The 20,521-nt window shown below is 32.5% G+C and overlaps 1 protein-coding gene across 6 annotated transcripts in view; it reads right to left on the bottom strand.

Annotated features, from left to right (window-relative positions):
- Positions 1-20,521, bottom strand: part of LOC140437434 (voltage-gated inwardly rectifying potassium channel KCNH6-like) — a 713,853-nt gene that overhangs the window by 120,291 nt on the left and 573,041 nt on the right. For 5 of the 6 annotated variants that reach the window (XM_072526970.1, XM_072526969.1, XM_072526966.1 and 2 more), the window contains one exon: positions 10,412-10,432. The exons of the other annotated variant lie outside the window; for it this stretch is intronic. In XM_072526970.1, the coding sequence (XP_072383071.1) occupies positions 10,412-10,432 (21 nt within the window). The remainder of the gene's footprint in view (positions 1-10,411; positions 10,433-20,521) is intronic. 6 annotated transcript variants of the gene reach the window in all.

Consider the following 20,521-nt stretch of genomic DNA (forward strand, 5'->3'; position numbering starts at 1 on the left):
TGAATTGTTTATTCATAGTTCTGTTTTGTTTCGGAGAAAAATATAGTAAGTCGTAATTCATAAATTTTTTGTATGTTTTCGTGACTACCTACTGATAAGCAATGTCTCATGCGAACGGCAAGCGTGCTTCAACCAAGAATGGATTATAAAAAAACAAGCGAATTTGTGACATTTGATAAAAAAATCTTCTCAATCATCCGGATAGAAATCTATAAAATCTCCAATTGGTTATTTTAAATTCAAGTAATAATGGTCCATACTTCTTTTTCTGTTCTACTAATATTAGGTGCTACCTTAGTATACATTACTAGCTGAAAGAAACATATGTTCTACTCTATACTTGCAGTTTGACTGGGCTCTCTACTATATAAAACAATTACTCTTAAAAATAACTTGTAAAAATTGTAATTTGTTGCATTCACTCATTATACAAAATTAAAAAAAATGGCGAAAACCTTAAATTATCCACTTCTATCTGTATGTCCGTCCGTCTGTCCGTGATCACAACTTCTCCGATATTAGAGTAGATATAATGACAAATTAGCGGGTAGCGGGTAGGAACTCCCTTGGGGAGTCCTACCAGGGAAAGTGAATAAGTCCCTGCCCTCCGCAGATTCCAGGAGTTTCCTGACCCGGGAAACTAGTACCTGCTTAGGGTCCCTTTTGCAGGATCACGGATGAAGACCACAACGGTATCCACGGCGGAGAAGAACATCTTCGGTACGGTGTGTAGGGCGGAAGTGGTACCCCCGATTATAGGGTAAGTATAAAATCAAATGTAGCGTCTGATCCAGAGTGGACGACTACAAACAGCGTCTGACCCAGAATGGGCGGCTGATAACTAACTCACGAACCCGCCTGGCAAGCATGGTGTTTTAACTGCCATTACCCCCCCACTTTTATCATGGCGAATAATAAAACAAAAGGAAATGGTCCCCAGGTGGGTAATAAAATTTCTGAATCTGACCTCAAAGGTCTGCCTCACGGCATCTGAGGGAGGCAATAATTTGCTTTTGATAGATAAAAACAAAAACCCACTAAGACGAGCACAACATAAATAAAAAAAAATCCGTCAACCTGTCAATAGGGACATACAGTATTAGATCGATGTCCACGGATGAAAAAGTACATAAACTGAAAGAAGAATTAACAAACATAAAATGGGATATCATAGGCCTATCAGAAACTCGACGAAAAAAAGAAACCGAATATAGCTAAAATCCGGTAATCGACTGTATTATAAAGAAAATGAAAAGAATAGTAAATTTGGAGTAGGATTTATAATAAATAAAGCTATAAGTAAGCATGTCCAAATTATCAAAGGTATATCAGATCGTGTCGGCTATGTCATACTTAAAATTAGAAGAACATCAATTAAAATTATCCAGGTATATGCCCCCACGAAAGCTTATGATGACGAAGATATCGAACTATTTTATGAAGATATATCAAAGGCTATGGAAGAACATAAAAATCGTCTTACACTAGTAATTGGAGATTTAAATGCCAAACTGGGTAGAAAACTAAACAAAGAAGAAAGTAAAATAGGAGATTTCGGGTACGGTCAGAGAAATGATAGAGGTGCTACTTTGATGAACTACCTAGAAGAAAAGCATCTATACGCAATGAACTCCTTTTACAAAAAGAAGCCCCAACGAAAATGGACATGGATCAGCCCTAGTGGATCCATAAAAAATGAGATCGACTACATACTGTCCACGGAACGATATATCATTAAAGATGTAACAGTTCTTAACAGATTCACAACAGGTAGCGATCACAGGATGGTCAAAACAAAAATTAGTATTGACAGTAACTATAAAATGACAAGAAAAATAATAAGAAACTGGGATCTAGTAGATAGAAACAAACTAGGGCAATATAAAGGGATATACAAAGACTTACTAAAAGAACAACTTACCCAAAAATTAGACGATGATAAAGATATAGACAAATTGGACAACATACTCGTACTTACAGCAACGATGATTACATCAGGAAAAGAAATAGCAAAAAAGGATCTAAAAAAGACCAACTATATATCAACAGAAAAAAAGAAGCTTATGGATAAAGAAGGAAGCTGAACGAAGAAGACAAAACGAAATCTATATAATATGTAGAAATCAATATAACAATAAGCAGAATGATAAAAGAAAAGAACAAGAAATAAAAATAGAACAAGTAATACAGAACAACAAAAATATGAAATGTTTAAGACCGAAATTAGGGAAGTATGAAATAAACAAAATAAAAGATGTAAACGGAGTAGAAACAAAGATTAAAGATGACATTATGAATATAATCCACCATTTCTACTTAAAATTATATAAAACAAAAAAGGAACCACCAGAAGAAATCAAAAACCAACTTATGGCTAAAATAAAAAGTGTCAACTCAGAGTTACAGCCAGAAATAAGCCAATCAGAAATAAAGAAGGCATTGAAAGAAATGAAAAACAACAAATCGCCTGGAAATGATGGAATAACTGCAGAGATGCTAAACTATGGTGGAAAAGTGGTAATTAATACTGTACATTCCCTTTTTAACAAGATATTAAAAAAAAAAGAATCCCAAACAACTGGAAGGAATCCGTAACGATTATCCTATACAAGAAAGGGTATAAAGCAGATATAAAAAACTACCGTCCTATAACACTCCTCAATGTAATATATAAACTCCTAACAAAAATTTGAACCAGTAGATTGACGACAAAATTCGACATATACCAGTCGAAAGAACAAGCTGGTTTTAGAAAGGGATTCAGCACAAGTGACCATTTACTAAGTATGAAAATACTTATAGAACGAGCAAATGAATACCACATTTCTCTATATATAGCGTTCATAGATTTCCGAAAAGGCTTTCGAAAGTGTCGAACATTGGGCAGTGAAAAGTTCTTTGATTAACAGCAGAATTTACCACAGATATACGGAACTAATAGCCAATATATATAAGGAAGCCAAAACAACAATTAAAGTATATGAAGGAACAAAATCAATACAAATAAATAGAGGCGTGAGACAGGGTGACACAATATCACCGAAACTTTTCAATCAGGCTCTGGACGATATTCTGAAAAGATTAGAATGGGAAGAAAAAGGTATACAAATTTGTGGATAACGTTTGAACCATCTAAGGTACGCTGACGCATGATAACCGATAATAAAGAAGAATTATTTGAAATGATGAAAGAACTGGACGTAGAAGCTGGAAAAATAGGCCTTAATATGAATTACAGCAAGACCAAAATCATAACAAATACAGATGAAGACATCACAATGATGATCGGACAAGATGAAATAGAACAAGTTCAGGATTATATATATATATATATATATATATATATATATATATATATATATATATATATATATATATATATATATATATATATATATATATATATATATATATATATATATATATACATACACTATAAAACTTAACAAAGAAAACCAAACGGCAGAGATAAAAAGACGAGTTGCATGGGCGGCATTTGGCAAGCTACATTCTTAAAAACAAAAGATATCCACAGCATCTTAAGACCAAAGTATACAATCAATGCGTACTCCCTGTTCTCACTTATGGTTCCCAAACGTGGACATATACAAAAGCAAACATGGACAAAATCATAAAAACCCAAAGCGCAATGGAAAGACAAATATTGCACATAAGACTAATGGATAAAAAGAGAAACGAGCGGATATGAGAGAAAACAAAGGTGAGGGATGTTAGATAAGAAGTTGCAAAATTGAAATGGAGATTTGCCGGACACAATATAAGACAAAAAGAAGACCGATGGAACAAAATTCTTACAAGTTATAATTTTTAGGGGTAAAATCTCTGACGACTGGACTATACTCTTATGTGTAAAGGTCTTTAAGACATAACGATTTTAAATGGATGAGATATTAACTTTCAAAAGTTTATTTCTATCTGTCATTACCAAAATTTTTGAAAAAAGATGAATAACTCAAAAAATATAAAGTTTTGACCTATGATACTTTGCACAAATTGTGTCTAGAATTTTAGGCAAAATCCAAAAATGGAATAATATATAGGGTATACTAGTAAAAAAACTAAGTTGCTGTTGACTTTCGGTATAACCGGAAGTGGCATGTCTATCAAAATATTTTCTTTAAGTTCGTCACATCTTGTAATCCCTATAAACTAATTTTTATAAATTTATTGTATGTAGTTTGGGATATATAAATAGTGTAAACTCGTCGTGAAATACCCTTTATATAACACAGAAACAGAAATTTAGCTCAGAATCTCCCTACGAAATCGAGCCTTCAATGAACTTTGGAGAAAAATTTATTCACACACATTCACCCGGAAACGTGGAAAGTGCCTTAAGGTTAATTTCACGAAATCGAATGAACTATTCTCCAATAAAATCGTCTCAGGATCGATCACACCTCAAAGATTTTGGCAATATCATTATAAATTCATCTACTTTACCATCTATAATATATCAATATGAAGATCAACGGGGCAGATAAAATTATTTTTTGCTTTAGCAAGTAACAAACCAACCTAATATGTTTAATTTGTAATTTGAGAGGAATTTCCGAATTGTAAATTGTGGCTAATTGCCATTAAACAAAGTAAATAATATATAAAATATTCAGTGCCTAATAAGTATTGACATTGTATACTCGGATTCTTTAAAGAAACTACCCTTGATCGATTTTATTTTCCATTTGAGCTATTGTGAGTCAAGAGTCGAACAATAAGTATAGACTAAAATATATGTTAAATACTGCTTAAATTATATATTAATATAATAGTTAAATACAATCAATACTTAGAAAATATAGCGATAGTTGTTTTATATTACAGAAAATTTTTCTATGTACATATAGTCCAAGAGATAGAGCCGAACTTTTGAACTGATTAGTAATATGACATTTCTCTATTGGGATATATTCATTGTAATTGGGTTAAGACTTTGCCTTACACTCGAACGTCCCTCGTGGTACAGGGGGTGGCTATACAGGGATGAAGTTGTCATTTTTTTCGGAAAAATTAACGATCGATAATATGGCTGAAAATTTGCCCAGAGTAAGATCTTGGTACGAAACTAAGAACTAGACGAAATCCCAAAGGGCGGACGCGAGAGTGGATACATAAGGGGTGGCGGACAGGGGTGAAGCTGCAATTTTTTGGGGAAAAATTTACGATAAGTAATATGTCCGCCATTTTCATGGCTCATTATTTAGCCCCTAAAAACTCTAAATCCAAAAGGGCGGACAGCTGGGTTGGCACAGAGAGCTATAAACCGGGGTCAAATGTACCACTTGCCTGCGCATTTTAGGTCTCGGTAACAATTTTCAAACTGATTTTATTATGATATTTTTATACCGATTGATTTGAAAATGAGTTTTCCTCAAAATTTTCCAAAAAAATTTCCTAAATGAAAATTTTCGTAATTTTTTGAGGTAAAATCTAATTTGTAGAATCCTTTCGATTTTCTGTAAGTTATACCATGATTTTTTTCCAAAAATTTTTAAACGATTTTTCCGATAAGAAAAAATTTATAAAAACTTTTCTAAAACATTTGATAAAACTCGTCATCGATGACGTTTGATAAAAACGTCATCGTCTGAATCTTTTATAGAATATTTTGTAGTTTTAAAATGATATTATGATAATGTTTTTTTTCAAACTAAAGTCATATTTACTTTACAAATCACATTTTTTTCTTAAATATAAATATTTTACGAATTAATTTTTAATTGAAGAAATGATTGATATTAGAATGTAAAACAAAAAAAATATTTTCAATATAATAATCAATTGAAATTATCTGATGATTGATAAAAATTAATTATGAAACCGGTTAAGTAATTTTATTAAATTAAAGTAATTTTATAATGTTAACTATTAAATATTTTCGGTATAACAAATAGTAATTTTACTTATTTTTCATTACAATAAAAAGGTTTTTAAATTTATATTGCATAAATAATGGTTGTTCAGATATAAGAAAAATTTGATTTATTATTACATTAATAATCAAATACAAAATATATTATTTCTATTTATCAATAGGTAAAATTCATTTTACATATACATTTACATATACATTTACATTTTACAAATAATTATTAATAAAAATCAATTTAATAGTGGAATTATCAATTTTTTAAGTTTTGAAATTTACTTTGTAGATATTTTCAATATTTTTTTTTTAAATTTTCAAATTGATTGAATTTTTTTTTCATTAGTTAATTATAATTTTACAAGTTCTGATTGGACATTAATTTTGCATTATTATTACTTTAAAATATTAAAATAATAATGATGCGCGTTCCATTTAGATCAGTAATTCTAGACGCATGCGCTAAATGTAATAAGTATCAAGATGCTCTTATCCAACTTGGTGAAACTGACTTCGATTGTAATGAAGTTTTTGAAACCTTAGAAACTTTCATATGTCACTTATATGGAACAGGATTGACGAGAACAATTCCAAAAAGAAAAGTAAACGATGTCAGATTTTCAATATTTAACCGGCAGTATAAGTTGCATGATGTGAACGAGCCTTCAAAAAAACTAAAAAATTTCGATGCTTCAAGCTTACCACCATGTGAAGATTAATTACACCAACATCTACTGCGAGCTCATTATATTTCAAATATTTGGACAAATGCTCATAAAAAAGTACCAACAGAATTGATTGTTGAAGAACATGGTTGGGAGCTTGAAGATGAAACATATAACTTCAAATGGTTTAGTGGACATCAGATGCTAGAATCAGTTCGAGAAGTAGTGATTGAAAATGAAGCAGATAATGAATGTGATATTATTGAAAGTGAAAGTGACGAATATGATGAATATGATGACATCAATGAGAGTGAGAAAAATGACAAAAGTTTTTCTAAATTTTTTTTTCTTATCGGAAAAATCGTTTGAAAATTTTTGGAAAAAAATCATGGTATAACTGACAGAAAATCGAAAGGATTCTAAATTAAATTTTACCTCAAAAAATTACGAAAATTTTCATTTACGGAAATTTTTTTGAAAAATTTTGAGGAAAATTCTACTTGACGCTTTTCAGAATAGTAACAGAAGTGAGCATACGAATTTTCAAATCAATCGGTATAAAAATATCATAATAAAATCAGTTTGAAAATTGTTACCGAGACCTAAAATGCGCAGGCAAGTGTTACATTTGACCCCGTTTTATGGCTCTCTGTACCAACCCAGCTGCCCTTTTGGATTTAGAGTTTTTAGGGGCTAAATAATGAGCCATGAAACATATTACTTATCGTTAATTTTTTCCCAAAAAATTGCAACTTTACCCCTGTCCGCCACCCCTTATGTATCCACTCTCGCGTCCGCCCTTTGGGATTTCGTCTAGTTATACCAAGATCTTACTCTGGGCAAATTTTCAGCCATATTATCGATCGTTAATTTTTCCGAAAAAAATGACAACTTCATCCCTGTATAGCCAGCCCCCTGAACCACGAGGGGCGTCCGCCTGTAAGGCAAAGTCTTAACCCAGTTACAATGAATATATCCCAATAGAGAAATGTCATATTACTGATCAGTTCAAAATTTCGGCTCTATCTCTGAGACTAATAGTTCAAGTATTACTTTCTAACTAACGAATACCTATATTTATTTGGTGTATATATTTTTTTGTTAAATATTAATTCTATATTTTGTACCAATGGCTATAGTTGTCAAGGTACTTTATGTAAATAAATAAAAATTAAAAACATATTTTGTTATTTGTGATAGTGTGTTAATTAAAAATAACTACTAAAAAGTTTACTGCAATTTTTATATAAAAATCTCTGCAACAAGATTAAACGTACCAAAACATCGTTAGTAGGTTGTTATTTCCACATTTTAATTTTTATGGAATTATAAATTGAAAATTAAAAATAAAATTGAGTAAGATTGGGTGAGATCATCAAAAGAGATTTACAAAAAATCCTTCATATATTTTGGCCATAACGAATTTTGAAGGCAAATATATGGATCTAAACCAACCATGGAAATTGTCATATTCCCTGATCACAGACCTACAGATCATAGATAAGGACAGCGCTGGATTGGAACCGCCAAGGCCGACGGAAAGTAGGCAGACCTAAAAAACTTGGTAATGGACAGTACTGAATAAAGTGAAAGAAATGTAAAGATCTTCTACTTATTGTGGTGCCTATCCTCTGTGGATGTTGGCAATTACGTTAGTCCATACAACTTTGTTGATAGCTGCTCTAAATAGATATATGGTAGTCATTCCTGCCCAATGTCTGATGTTCTTTAACCAGGATGTCCTTTTGCGCCCTTGACATCTTTTGCCTTCTATCTTGCCTTGTAAAATTAGTTGAATTAGTTGATACTTCTCATTGCGCATACACTTGCCCTAAGTATGCCATCTTTCTGATTTTTATGATAAGCATTATATCCAGATCTTTATTCATACGTTAAATCCGGTGTTGTTTGTTACATGATGTATATAGGAAATTCTGAGCATGCGGCGGGAGCACCACATTTAGAAGGCTTCTAATCGTTTGGATGTTGCCTCCGTCAAGGTTCAAACTTCGACTCCATATACAAGGGTAGAAAATACATATCATCTCAAGACTCGTGTTCTTATATCAATGTTTAGGTCCATATTACATAAAATCTTCCTGAGGTGATTGGAGACAGCTCTCGCCTGTTCTATACTACATCTTATTTCCTGTGAGTGGTCCCATTCCTTATTTAGGCTGCATCCAAGGTATGCAATTTTGTCGATTATTTTCAAGGGTTCATTATTAGCTGTGAATTGGTGCTGTATTACATCGATTTTACTTACTCACTACAAGAATTTTGGTCTTCTTACAGTTTAATTTCATGCCGTATCTGTCACAGGCTTCCACTACATGGTCTATTAATGTTTGCAGATCCTTCGCATTATTAGTAATCAAAACCGGATCGTCCGAATATCTTAAATTGTTTATGATTTCACTATTGATTTTTATACCTTCTCTTAAACCATCAATAGCTTCTCTGAACAGCATTTCGGGGTAACTATTGAACAACGTCGGTGAAAAAATGCAGCCCTGACGTACTCCCCGTTGTATCGTGAATTCTTGTGAGGCTGAGGTTGAGAATGTAAATATCCTAGCTTCTTCTACACTACTTCTCCATTCTTTTCTGTTTTTGCTTATGGTTTTTTAATCTCTAACTCCCATCTTATAAAAGACCTCAATTATCTGGTTGTCCCATCTTGTCTTCAGTCTTCCTCGTGGTCTACCTGATACTGGTCTCCTTTAGTGATTTTCTTGATAACTGCTTCTGGATTTCTCCTTTCTAGATGTCTCATCCATCTAAGTTTCTGTGGCTTGATAAATTTGACGATGTCTTCTCCTTTCGAAAGTTCTCTTACTTCATGGTTCATTAGTTTTCTAAATTCAATATTACCTAAGATTAGTGGGCCTGCTATTCTCTGAATGATTTTTCTCTAATGGATCCTCAATCTTTCTTCTCCTTACTGGTAAATTTTTACTTTAGTATTCTGAGTACGCTTCTATCTTTGAGGAAGTTGTTGTATTTCCAGTAAGTTCTGTTTGCTGCCAGAATTCTTCCATTAATTACTATGCTATTTTCATTAGTTCCATTAATGGCAACTCCAAGATATATGAAGTGATCTACCTTTTTAAATTCATATTCACCAATATTTAACCTTGTCACATTAACTGTACTTTTAAGTATATCAGGTATTTTGTTTTATTTTGATTTATGGCCAAACCCCTCTTGGATACTTCCTTGCACAACTTCGCAAATTCTTCCTTTAAACTGTTTTGGTTCCTACTAATCAGTGCTTTGTTGCAGGACGTACCAACTTTTTTGTCTCTTTCAGTTACAAGATGTCTCTTGGCTAAGAATGGAAATTAAGTCGAAACAAATTTCAATTTCGCCTACAGAAAATTTGTAAACCTAATTGTCAAAACTCAAAATTTCCAAAATCAGATGCTTATAACTATTATTAGAAATATATTTATACCATATGATCGGAAAGGTTTCATTAAGGACATATACGAAAAAATGTTCAAACTAACGCTACCAATATTTAAATTAAACATTTATTAGTACATAATTCTTTAACGTAAGTTCCATTAGAAAACTTTTTTCTGATAAAAATAAAAATAACATAAAATAAGTACCAGAAATTGCAGTTTTCTTTAATGAACAACTTTTATAGAATCCCTCTAGCTTTGTAGTAGTAAATCTAAAATTAAAATAATTACGAGTATACTGCTTATTTTATCTATGTACAAAAATTAGCCTAAATAATTTCCAGAAGTATGAACCATTATACACTTTTAAATTACATATTTACAAATAACAATTTCAAAAAGTATATAGAGATCTATCGGCGTAAAAGCATCAAACTATCATAGACTACCTCGTCTTTATCCAAGCCCAACTATAGAAAAGAATTAAAAGTTCATTTAAAAATCATTTTCCACGAAAAAATCTGGCAAAACAATCTTTGAATATTGCGGAAATATGACGGGTGAAGTGAAATTTTCCTGGCAAAACGTTTCACAAAAGCTTGTGTGTTCTAAAAGTCAATATTTCACTTTTGTTATTTTATTTTTTTTTTATTTAGTTTGATGGCCTTGGCCGAGCCAATTAGCCAGACAAATTTAAAGACAAACAATTTTTACAATCAGAGGAATTTTTTACAATTAGAGGAATAAACATATAATCATCCGTACAATCTAACATGCAATTAGTAATAAATTACAACTTATTTTTTAATTCTTTTTTTTTTTCCTGTGCTAAGACATAACCCGATTCAACATCTCGGAGGTTTACATCTTCCTTTTTTTTTTTTTAATTCTTTATGATTTTTTTTTATTAATTTTATAAATATTTTTTTTTTTAATTTTTTTAAATTTATTATTTTTTTTTTCTATTTAATTTTTTTTTTTTTTGCTATAATACAATATTTACTTAAATATAAGTTAGTTTTAAGCTACAATTTATATTTACAGTTTTTGATATGTTCGTAAATCGTTTTTAATATATTGATATCTCTAGAGAAAATCAAATTGTTCAGGTAGACGGGAAGTGGAAGTTTTAATATAATAAGATTATCATAAAATTTGTTTATGTTTACTGATTCGTGGGAACATTCAAGAAAAATATGTAATAAGTTACCTTCTTTTCCACACTTGCAATTAGGTGACTCCGCGAGACCCAACTTGTACATATGAAGGGGGGTAAGAGCATGATTAGATCTTAATCTGTTTATAACCCTTATGAAATGGCGATTTGATAGAGTATGAAACCATCTTTTTATGGGTATTTCAGGCTGCATTTGTTTGTAATTATTTCCAGTTCTCGTGTTTCGATAATATGTTTGCCATTTTTCTTTTTGATGCTGTTTACTAATTATATCAATGTCTGAAAAGGGGAGTAAGTTCAAGGGAGCTTCTTCGCCTATGTCTAGGGCAGATTTGGCTAGGCTATCTGCTATTTCATTGCCCTTAATGCCCGCGTGTCCCTTTATCCATGATATAATAATGCTTTTCCCTAAATTTGTAATTTTATTGTAAATAGTCATAATTTCTAGTTCTATATGATTTAGTTGTTTGGACCTATGTACGTTTGTTAGTCTGTCGACGACACTCTTACTGTCTGTAAATATTATGCAGCTGCAGGGTTCGTTACTATGTATATGCCTTAATGCAAGAAGAATCGCTGTCATTTCAGCAGTGTATATCGATGATTCAGCTGGCAATTTCAATAATTTTTTAAATCCACTTTGAACATTAATTAATGCACATCCTACTTTGTTTTGTACTTTAGATCCGTCTGTAAAGTAAAACTGATAATTTGGCCATTTATGCCGTGTAAATGATTGAAAAGCGACTGGATCTAAATTACTGTCCATAAAAAAGGTATTAATATGTTTTGAAAAAAGCTCTTCTAATATATGGGAATACATAGGTGAGACTTGATTTTCATACGTATAGAAAGTATGTCGGTATTGAGATATCCTCAGGTAACTATTTACCAGAAGAGAACATTTTTTCTTTGTCCAATATTTATGAGTTAGATCTAAAATTGATAAAATATGAATATCCTGAAGATAGTTAGTATTTTTCCCTATGGCTCTAGTAATGAATTTATCACTTAAAAACTCCCGTCGAAATTTCAGAGGTGGTTCTATTGCCTCAACTTCCATTATATTAACAGGTGTAGAATTCAAATATCCAAGACAAAGCCGAAGGCATTTATTTTTTTGTATTTCTAATTCTCTATCTGTCTCTCTATCTATCTATCTATCTGTCTTTTGTTATTTAGATTTTTACATTATTCGAAAAATAGCTTGCTAGTGGTAACTATTTTTAGGGGTTACTTTCGGTCAGTTTAAAAACTAACTTGTTTTACTACATTTTATTTAAAAATCTGTTTTTTATTTAGAAGATTAAATTTGGACGAAATTAAAATTATATTAGAATAGGGTACGTCCTACAAACGACCTAGTTCCAAAAAGATGTTGACTTAAAATTTGTTTGACGTTGAAACCTAATTAATAAATAATCTATTTTCTAGCAAAATTTTTAGACAAACGCAAAGCAAATAATACTTACTATGGTTCGTCGTGATTTATTTTTATAATTTAGAAAATTGATGCATACTCGTTCATTCCGATCTGCTTTCGTGGAGAAGCCATTAGGAAAAGTTAGTTCGGTGAGGCATGCGGAGTTTCGGTAACACTGCAAATTTGTTCCCATAGTTTGGAAGTTTTTAATAGAAATTTATTTTGGCGATCAGGTACTTACACTGTGGATACTAGTGCATGCATTAACTATTCTAAACATTTGAAAACTTAATTAATTACACCTCAGTATACGAATACATAACGTCTAAGTAATACGGGTAATATGGGATATTTAATGTTAGCCAATATTTCACATTGCCTGATATTCCGTATTGCCTAAAGCTCAGAAATTACCTATAATGTAGACTTTTTATACAGTCTATAATGGCACCTAAGAAGCTTAGTTAAGCTAAAAGACAAACCTGGAATTTCGATAATATGCGCAAAGCAATAGATGTTGGGAGAAAAAAAAAAGGATGGGTTATTTAGCGGCATCGACTTTTGGCGTTCCTTGTAGCACACGATTTGGTTTTTATCCGTTACGATAAAAATGGTAAGATGTAAAGGAAAACTATCACAACCTATCAAATATGAAAATGCCATTAAACAAGGAGATTCGCTGAGCCCATTAATATTTAATCTGATAATGGATGAAATCATAAAGAAAGTTAAAAAAAAGAGGATATAGAATGGGAGAAAAGGAAATAAGGATATTATGCTACGCCGACGACGCCATAATAACAGCCGAAAATGAAGATGACCTACAAAGATTAATTAAAGAATTCGAAGATACGGCGCTCATATACAACATGGAGATCTCAACAGAGAAAACTAAAGCGATAGTGATATCAGCGGAACCGAGTAGATGTAAACTAGTCGTAAATAACAAAATAATAGAACAAGTGATGGAAACTGAATACTTGGGAATAAAACTGTCAAGCTACAGAAAAGTGGAAGAAGAAGTACAAAAACAAGTGAACATGGCAAACAGAGCAGCAGGATGTCTCAAAAACACAATCTGGAGAAACAAATACCTCACAACGGAAACGAAAACCAGGATATATAAATCAACAATTAGACCGATAATGACGTACACAGCGGAAACAAGAGCAGATACGGCGAAAACACAAAGACTACTGGAAACAACAGAAATGAAAGTCTTAGGAAAAATAACAAACCAAACTCTAAGAGACAGAGTAAGAAGTGAGGAAATACGAGCGAGATGTGGTATAGAGGAAATAAACGCATGGACCAAAAGAAGAAAAGTGGAATGGAATCAACACATCGAAAGAATGACAGAAAATAGAATAGTACGAATAGCAAGAGACAAATCGCCAAATGGAAGAAGATCATTGGAACGACCGAAAAAAAGATGACAACGTCAGACAACGTCAATTGAGGCTAAAAACCGAAGTAAAACAGGCATTTTGCCTATTTATAAAGTAGGAAGAAGAAGATAAAATCAATTTTGTTTTGTGATATAAATAAACGTCTTTGTATAAACTAGTTTAACAATAGACGATTTAAACTTTCTACAAAAATATCAATGTTCAAACTCAAAACATATGATCTTTCTCCCCAAAAAAGTCGCAACCATTTAAATCCGTTATGTAACAGGATCAATGCAGTTGAAATTTCAATTTTACGCCATCTTTTGTCACACTGGATGCAAGTAGTAAAAGGATTTCTGTAGTTAGTTCGGAGAAGCAAGTTTGCTCATTTACGATAAAGCAGTTCCAAAGTTTGTTACATTTCAAGTATGGACGCGATGGCAGTTATTGTGATAAATGATTTCTGAAAAGTTGCACAAGGATGTAGGGGAACTAGGAGAAAGATGAACATTCGACAAATATTAGAGTGGTTGCAATTAATTGCAATAGTGTATTGGATCAAGATTGGGATAATAATAGAAAAATAAAATATCGATCCTTTAGATTATGCTTGTAGATCCATTTAGCCTTACATTGAAGAAAATGTAAAAGATAATGAAAAACTGAGCACGGATTTTAATTCAGCACTTTACGAAAAAATTATCACTTTTAATTTTGAGATGTGCAAAAATATGTCTAAAAATATAAGTCTTGGTTAACTTTTGGTCATAAAATTTTTTCACTTCTGATGAAAATTTTTGTAAAATTTCACTTTATTTTTTATCTTTTCAGATGCTGATTTAGTAGTAAAACAGCCGATCGATTTGATTTCGATTCACAAATAAAAATTGACACAGGAAACTGATTTTCGCAACGATAAAGATTCTCGCCCCTTTTCTGATTGAAACACAAAAAGTAGTTTTATTCGAAATATTGTTAAAAGGGACGAAAAACAATCCAGAATAGCCCGAACAAATGTACAATTGATGAAGTCGGTGATAAACACTAATTTATTTTGTTTTTTGGTCTTTCCAATAATATAAAATATGTTATTGGCGATCACTACTTGCATGAAATTGCAATTTTTCATTGATAAGAGCTTCTGGGACACAAGACACTAAGTGAATTCTGGGACCCCAAAAAACACCATTTTTTGCATACATATAAAATTTGCCACTCCTACTCCCGGTTTTCCTCCTAAAATCACTCCCTTAGGGGGAACTAAGAACAGTTAGCCATATATGAGGGTGAGTGAAAAATTTCACCGAGTGATTGCCGGTGTAAGTAGTCCCCCACTTACTGACCAACGGCTTCGGGTGGATGAGTTAGTAAGTGTTTAGGGCACTCTTTTGTCCTGAGACTGAGAAATCGGTCTCGAAGGCGGATGAACCCTACAGAATGGTCAACGGCATAGGGATGTAGAAGGCAACGGGGAACCACTCCATTAAAAACTCATAGAGTACCCCTAGTAACAATCATCATGGCAGATATGCAAAGAAGAAGTACTGATCATGGACATCGGATAACAAGATCCGGCAGGGGAAGACAAATAGATAAATACAAGGGTTCCTCGGTCGTAAACCTGCGAAATCCTTGTAATAAGAAAAAGACAACCATAAACATTGCTACATGGAATATAAGGAGCTTATTCTCTTTTTGAAAATTAGATAACGCCGTGTTAGAAATGGATCGTTTGGGTATAGACATATTAGGCATGAGTGATACACAATGGCCAGAAAATGGCAAATGTCCCACAAATAATCATGGAATGTTTTAATATGCAGGATGTGACACCACAACCCATCGATACGGAGTTGGATTCATCATCTCAAAAAATGGAAAGATGCTGTAGTAAACTTTACTCCATTCTCAGAGCGTGTGATGTTAATACAATTGAAAGATAAGAAGAACATAATAAACATCATACAAGTGTACGCTCCTACAGCAGACAAAGACGAAGAGGAAATATAACAATTCTATATTACTTTAAACGAGGTGATGAGAACAATAAAGAGACAACACATTAACATAGTAATGGGCGATCTGAACGCCAAGGTAGGTCAAAGTAAAGTTGGAGAAAATGTCGGTGAATATGGCTTAGGTAACAGAAATGAAAGGGGTGACCGTTTAGTTCAGTTTTGTCAAAGTAAAGATTTAATAATAACTAATACATTCTTTAAATTACCCCCAAGGCGACTGTATACGTGGACGTCACCTCAACACACTCAAGAAAAAGTAGCAGAAACCAAATAGATTACATAATGGTGACAAAAAGATACCGTAATGCCGTGAAACCTACTAAAACTTATCCTGAAGCTGATATCGGTTCGAATCATAATCCAGTAGTATCTGTGATATAAGCTAGACCAAAGAAAATAAGAAAAACCATCATCCCAGCGTTAGACTTAAGCCAGGTAAAAAGTGAACACCTACGATAAACAGTGAAAGAAGAAATAGACACCAGCCTCAGAATAGCAGAAAGTCAAATCCGCAGAACAGACAACATAGATGAAAAACTTAAGTATATAAACACTACAATAAGAACTACGGGAAAGAAACACCTAACCAGATCTGCAAAGAAACACAAGGTATGGATGACACCAGACATACTAGAATTAATGGATGAACGACGTAAAATAAAGAATAATGCACAAAAATACAGAGAGGTTGTTAAGAACATAAAGCAAAGAATAAAGAAGGCCAAAGAATTATGGATCGAAGAAAAATGTCTAGAAATGAAAAACTATGAAAGAAAATATGACACATTCAATGTACAAAAAAAAACTAAAAGAAATTACAGGAACTCAAAGACGACATCAAATAAGTTTGCTTAAGAACAAAGACGAAAAGATTATTATAGATTTAACAGAGAAAATTAATAGATGAAGTGAATAAATAAGAGAATTATTTGAGGACAACAGAAATAACATTGTTCAGGTAAATGCTGAAACGGGACCTGAAATCCTAAAATGTGAAGGAGAAGTGGCACTTAGAAATTCCAAAACTGGAAAGGCAAATGGACCTGATGAGGTTCCTACTTATTTACTAAAGCTCTTGAATGATGACTCAATAGGTATAATATTGCATTTATTTAACACAATATACAAAACTGGTATTATACCTCAAGAGTGGCTGTTGTCTACATTCGTTACACTGCCAAAGAAATCAAATACAAAAGAATGTTCAGAACATCGAACAATATCTTTAATGAGCCATCTACTAAAGATATTTTTAAAAGTCATCCATAACCGAGTTTATCAAAAGCTGGATTCAGATATTAGTGATACACAGATGGGATTCAGAAAGGGACTAGGTACTCGAGAAGCTCTCTTCGACTTGAATGTTCTTACACAAAGATGCCTAGACGTTAATCAGGAAGTACATGCATGTTTTATCGATTTTGAAAAAGCGTTTGACAGAGTACGCCATGATAAGCTAAGAGACATTCTTGAAGGAAAAGACATAGATAATAAAGATCTGCGAATAATCCTCAATCTATGGAATTAGATTGAGGAATCAGAATTGGAATTGGAATTGGAATCAGAAAGCTAACATAAAAATAGAAAATGAGATATCAGAAGCAGTATAAATACGTAGAGGAGTACGACAGGGATGCATTTAGTCCCCGCTGCTATTTAATGTTTATAGTGAAAGCATCTGCCAGGAAACCCTTTTGCAAGCAAACGAAGGAATCGTAATCAATGTAGAGGTTGTAAATAATATTCGATACGCAGACGACACTGTACTAGTTGCAAGAACAGTAGAAGAATTACAACGATTACTTACAAATATAAATATTGCCTGTAACAATTACGGCATAAGTATCAATATCAAAAAAACCAAATATAGGTCTTCAGTAAGAACATGACAACAACCAGCACATATTAGTATAAACGGCATTCAAATTGAAAAAGTATCAAGTTACAAATACTTGGGGACTTCAATAAACGAAACTGGAGATCAAACCAAAATAAAACTAAAATAAAAAGACGTATCGAAATTGCCTTCATAAAGATGAGGAAATTCTTCTGCAACAGAAGCATCTCTCTACGATTAAGAATACTAAGGGGCTACGTGTTTAACACGCTATTATACGGTGTAGAGGACTGGACTCTGAAACAGATCAACATAAAAAATATTGAAAGTTTCGAGATGTGGTGCTACCGTCGAATGCTGAAGATAAGTTGGGTTAAAAGAGTCACAAACTTTGAAGTAATGCAAAGGATAGGAAAAGACCCAGAAATTTTGTCAACGATCAAACGAAGAAAACTCGAATATTTGGGTCACTTGGTGAGAGGACATAAATACACATTACTTCAAAATATAATGCAAGGAAAAATAGAAGGAAAACGGAATCCAGGCCGTATAAGAATGTCATGGCTGCGTAATTTGAGAGAGTGGTTTGGCTGTACCACTAATGAACTCTTTAGATCAGCTGTAAACAAAAGATCAAAGCTGTAAGAGATCAAGGATTTTGAATGTCAGTTACTCGCGAATGAAATCAATGTGTATCAACTCGACGGTAAAAATTTAATATCTTGGTCAGAGTATCCTATCGACAAAAATCAAAATGCATTTTAAAGGTGAAGAGTGCAGCTCTCGTACCGAGTTTTTGTATTTTGCTGCAAATAAAGTCAGTTTCTACAAAGCTGTTAAATAAATAAACGTTGCACGATTTTTGCCACTTTTTACGATTCTCATGAGATCTATAAACTGTATCACTTTTATTGACTGGTCACTATAAAATTTTTATTGATAGAGTCTATTCTACGAAGCCTATAACATGAAATTTCAATATTGAGTTTTGTCAACAAATAAGAGGCATTTGAATTATGCCCAATAAACCCTGAATTTAAACTTTTACATTACAAACGATCTAACACATTTAAAACTTCTTTTTTCCGATTTCATAAGTATGTTTTTCAGCTGACTTCAGCTATAAATTCCACTTAATGACTTTTTCGTAGATGCATTTCCCGTGATGTGAGATTACTTTTAATGCGAAAGTTCAAATTTTCGTTGCCAAAACTGAAAATCTCAATTTTATATTATGTTTGAAAGACTAGGCTACAGGAATAAAAAATTCACAGCGACTTATTAATGGAAGTGATAAATTTTATTGAGCTCATGAGAATCGTAAAAAAGGATTCAGACCGAGAGTACGATGAGTACCCAAAAAATGACATCAAAATAATAGCAGGAGACTTTAATGCCAAAGTCGGAAGAGACAATATATTTTCGCCCACCATCGGAAAAGAGAGCCTACACGTAGACTCTTATGATAACGCTCAGAATTATAAACTTTGCTATGTCTAAGAACATGATAATAGCTGGGACACGATTTTTCCATAAAGGTATACATAAGGGAACTTGGACATCCCATAATAATGAAACGATTAACCAAATAGATCATATAATCATCGATGCAAGACACTGCTCTAACTTACTAGATGTTAGGTCTTTTAGAGGAGCAAACATACATAGTGATCACTATTTAGTTAAAGCACGATTTAAATAGAAAATATCCAATTTAAAAAAGGAGATCGGGAGAAGGAGAGAAAAAATCGACATTAATAAACTAAAACAAAAAACTTAGAAGAAAAAGAAGACATTAACCAACTATGGGCATATATACGAGATATTGTGTTATGGAAATCAGTTGAAATATTGGGAAAATCAAGTCAGAAAAAAATCATTGGTTTGATCATGAGTGTAAAATGACCACAAATAGAAAGAACGCAGCATATCAAAAAACCAACGACGCAGGTTGTATACGGAGAAAAAAAAAAGAAAATAGACGTCTTAAAAGAGAGGAAAACGACGTAATCGTCGTAAGAAGAGAGAATATGAACAGAACACTCTCAATGAGATACAAAGTTTATTTGATAAATATGAAACAAGGAAATACTAAAAAACTTTAAATAATAGCCGTCAAAAATTTAAACTACGATTAAAAATTTGGAAAGACACCAACGGTGAAATTCTACATGACAAAAACTCAGTTCTTAACAGATGGGCACAACATTTCAGCGAACATCTAAATATAAACGATATTATATATAACATAGAAAATCAACAAAATCTACAGCGTCAATTAGACAGTAAAGACCCACCAAGAGAAGCAGAGTTAAATGGCATCCTAAAACACAAAAACAATAAAGCCCCAGAAATAGATGAAATCTGTTAGGAAATGTATAAAAAAGGTGGTGATTAACTTTTTGCAGCAATCCATAAACTAATTGTACTTATATGGCAGAATGAATTGGTACCATAAGAGTGGCTAAAGGAAATAATATGTCTTTGCATAAAAAGGGTGATCAACTGGAGTGTAAGAACTATAGAGGCATTACTCTGTTAGCATCTGCATACTGCTGGAAAGGTAACTACACATCAAATTTAAGCACATAGGCTCGCCTATGTGCTTAAATGTCGCTTGTGGCTCTCGCCAGAACAATGATTAATGAGGAAAAGGTAAAATGGGCCATATTGTGCTTCACCCCTTTCAAATCACCATAGCCTGACGGCATAT

The sequence above is a fragment of the Diabrotica undecimpunctata genome, chromosome 3 (genome assembly GCF_040954645.1).
Source record: "Diabrotica undecimpunctata isolate CICGRU chromosome 3, icDiaUnde3, whole genome shotgun sequence".
Classification (NCBI taxonomy): Eukaryota; Metazoa; Arthropoda; class Insecta; order Coleoptera; family Chrysomelidae; genus Diabrotica; species Diabrotica undecimpunctata.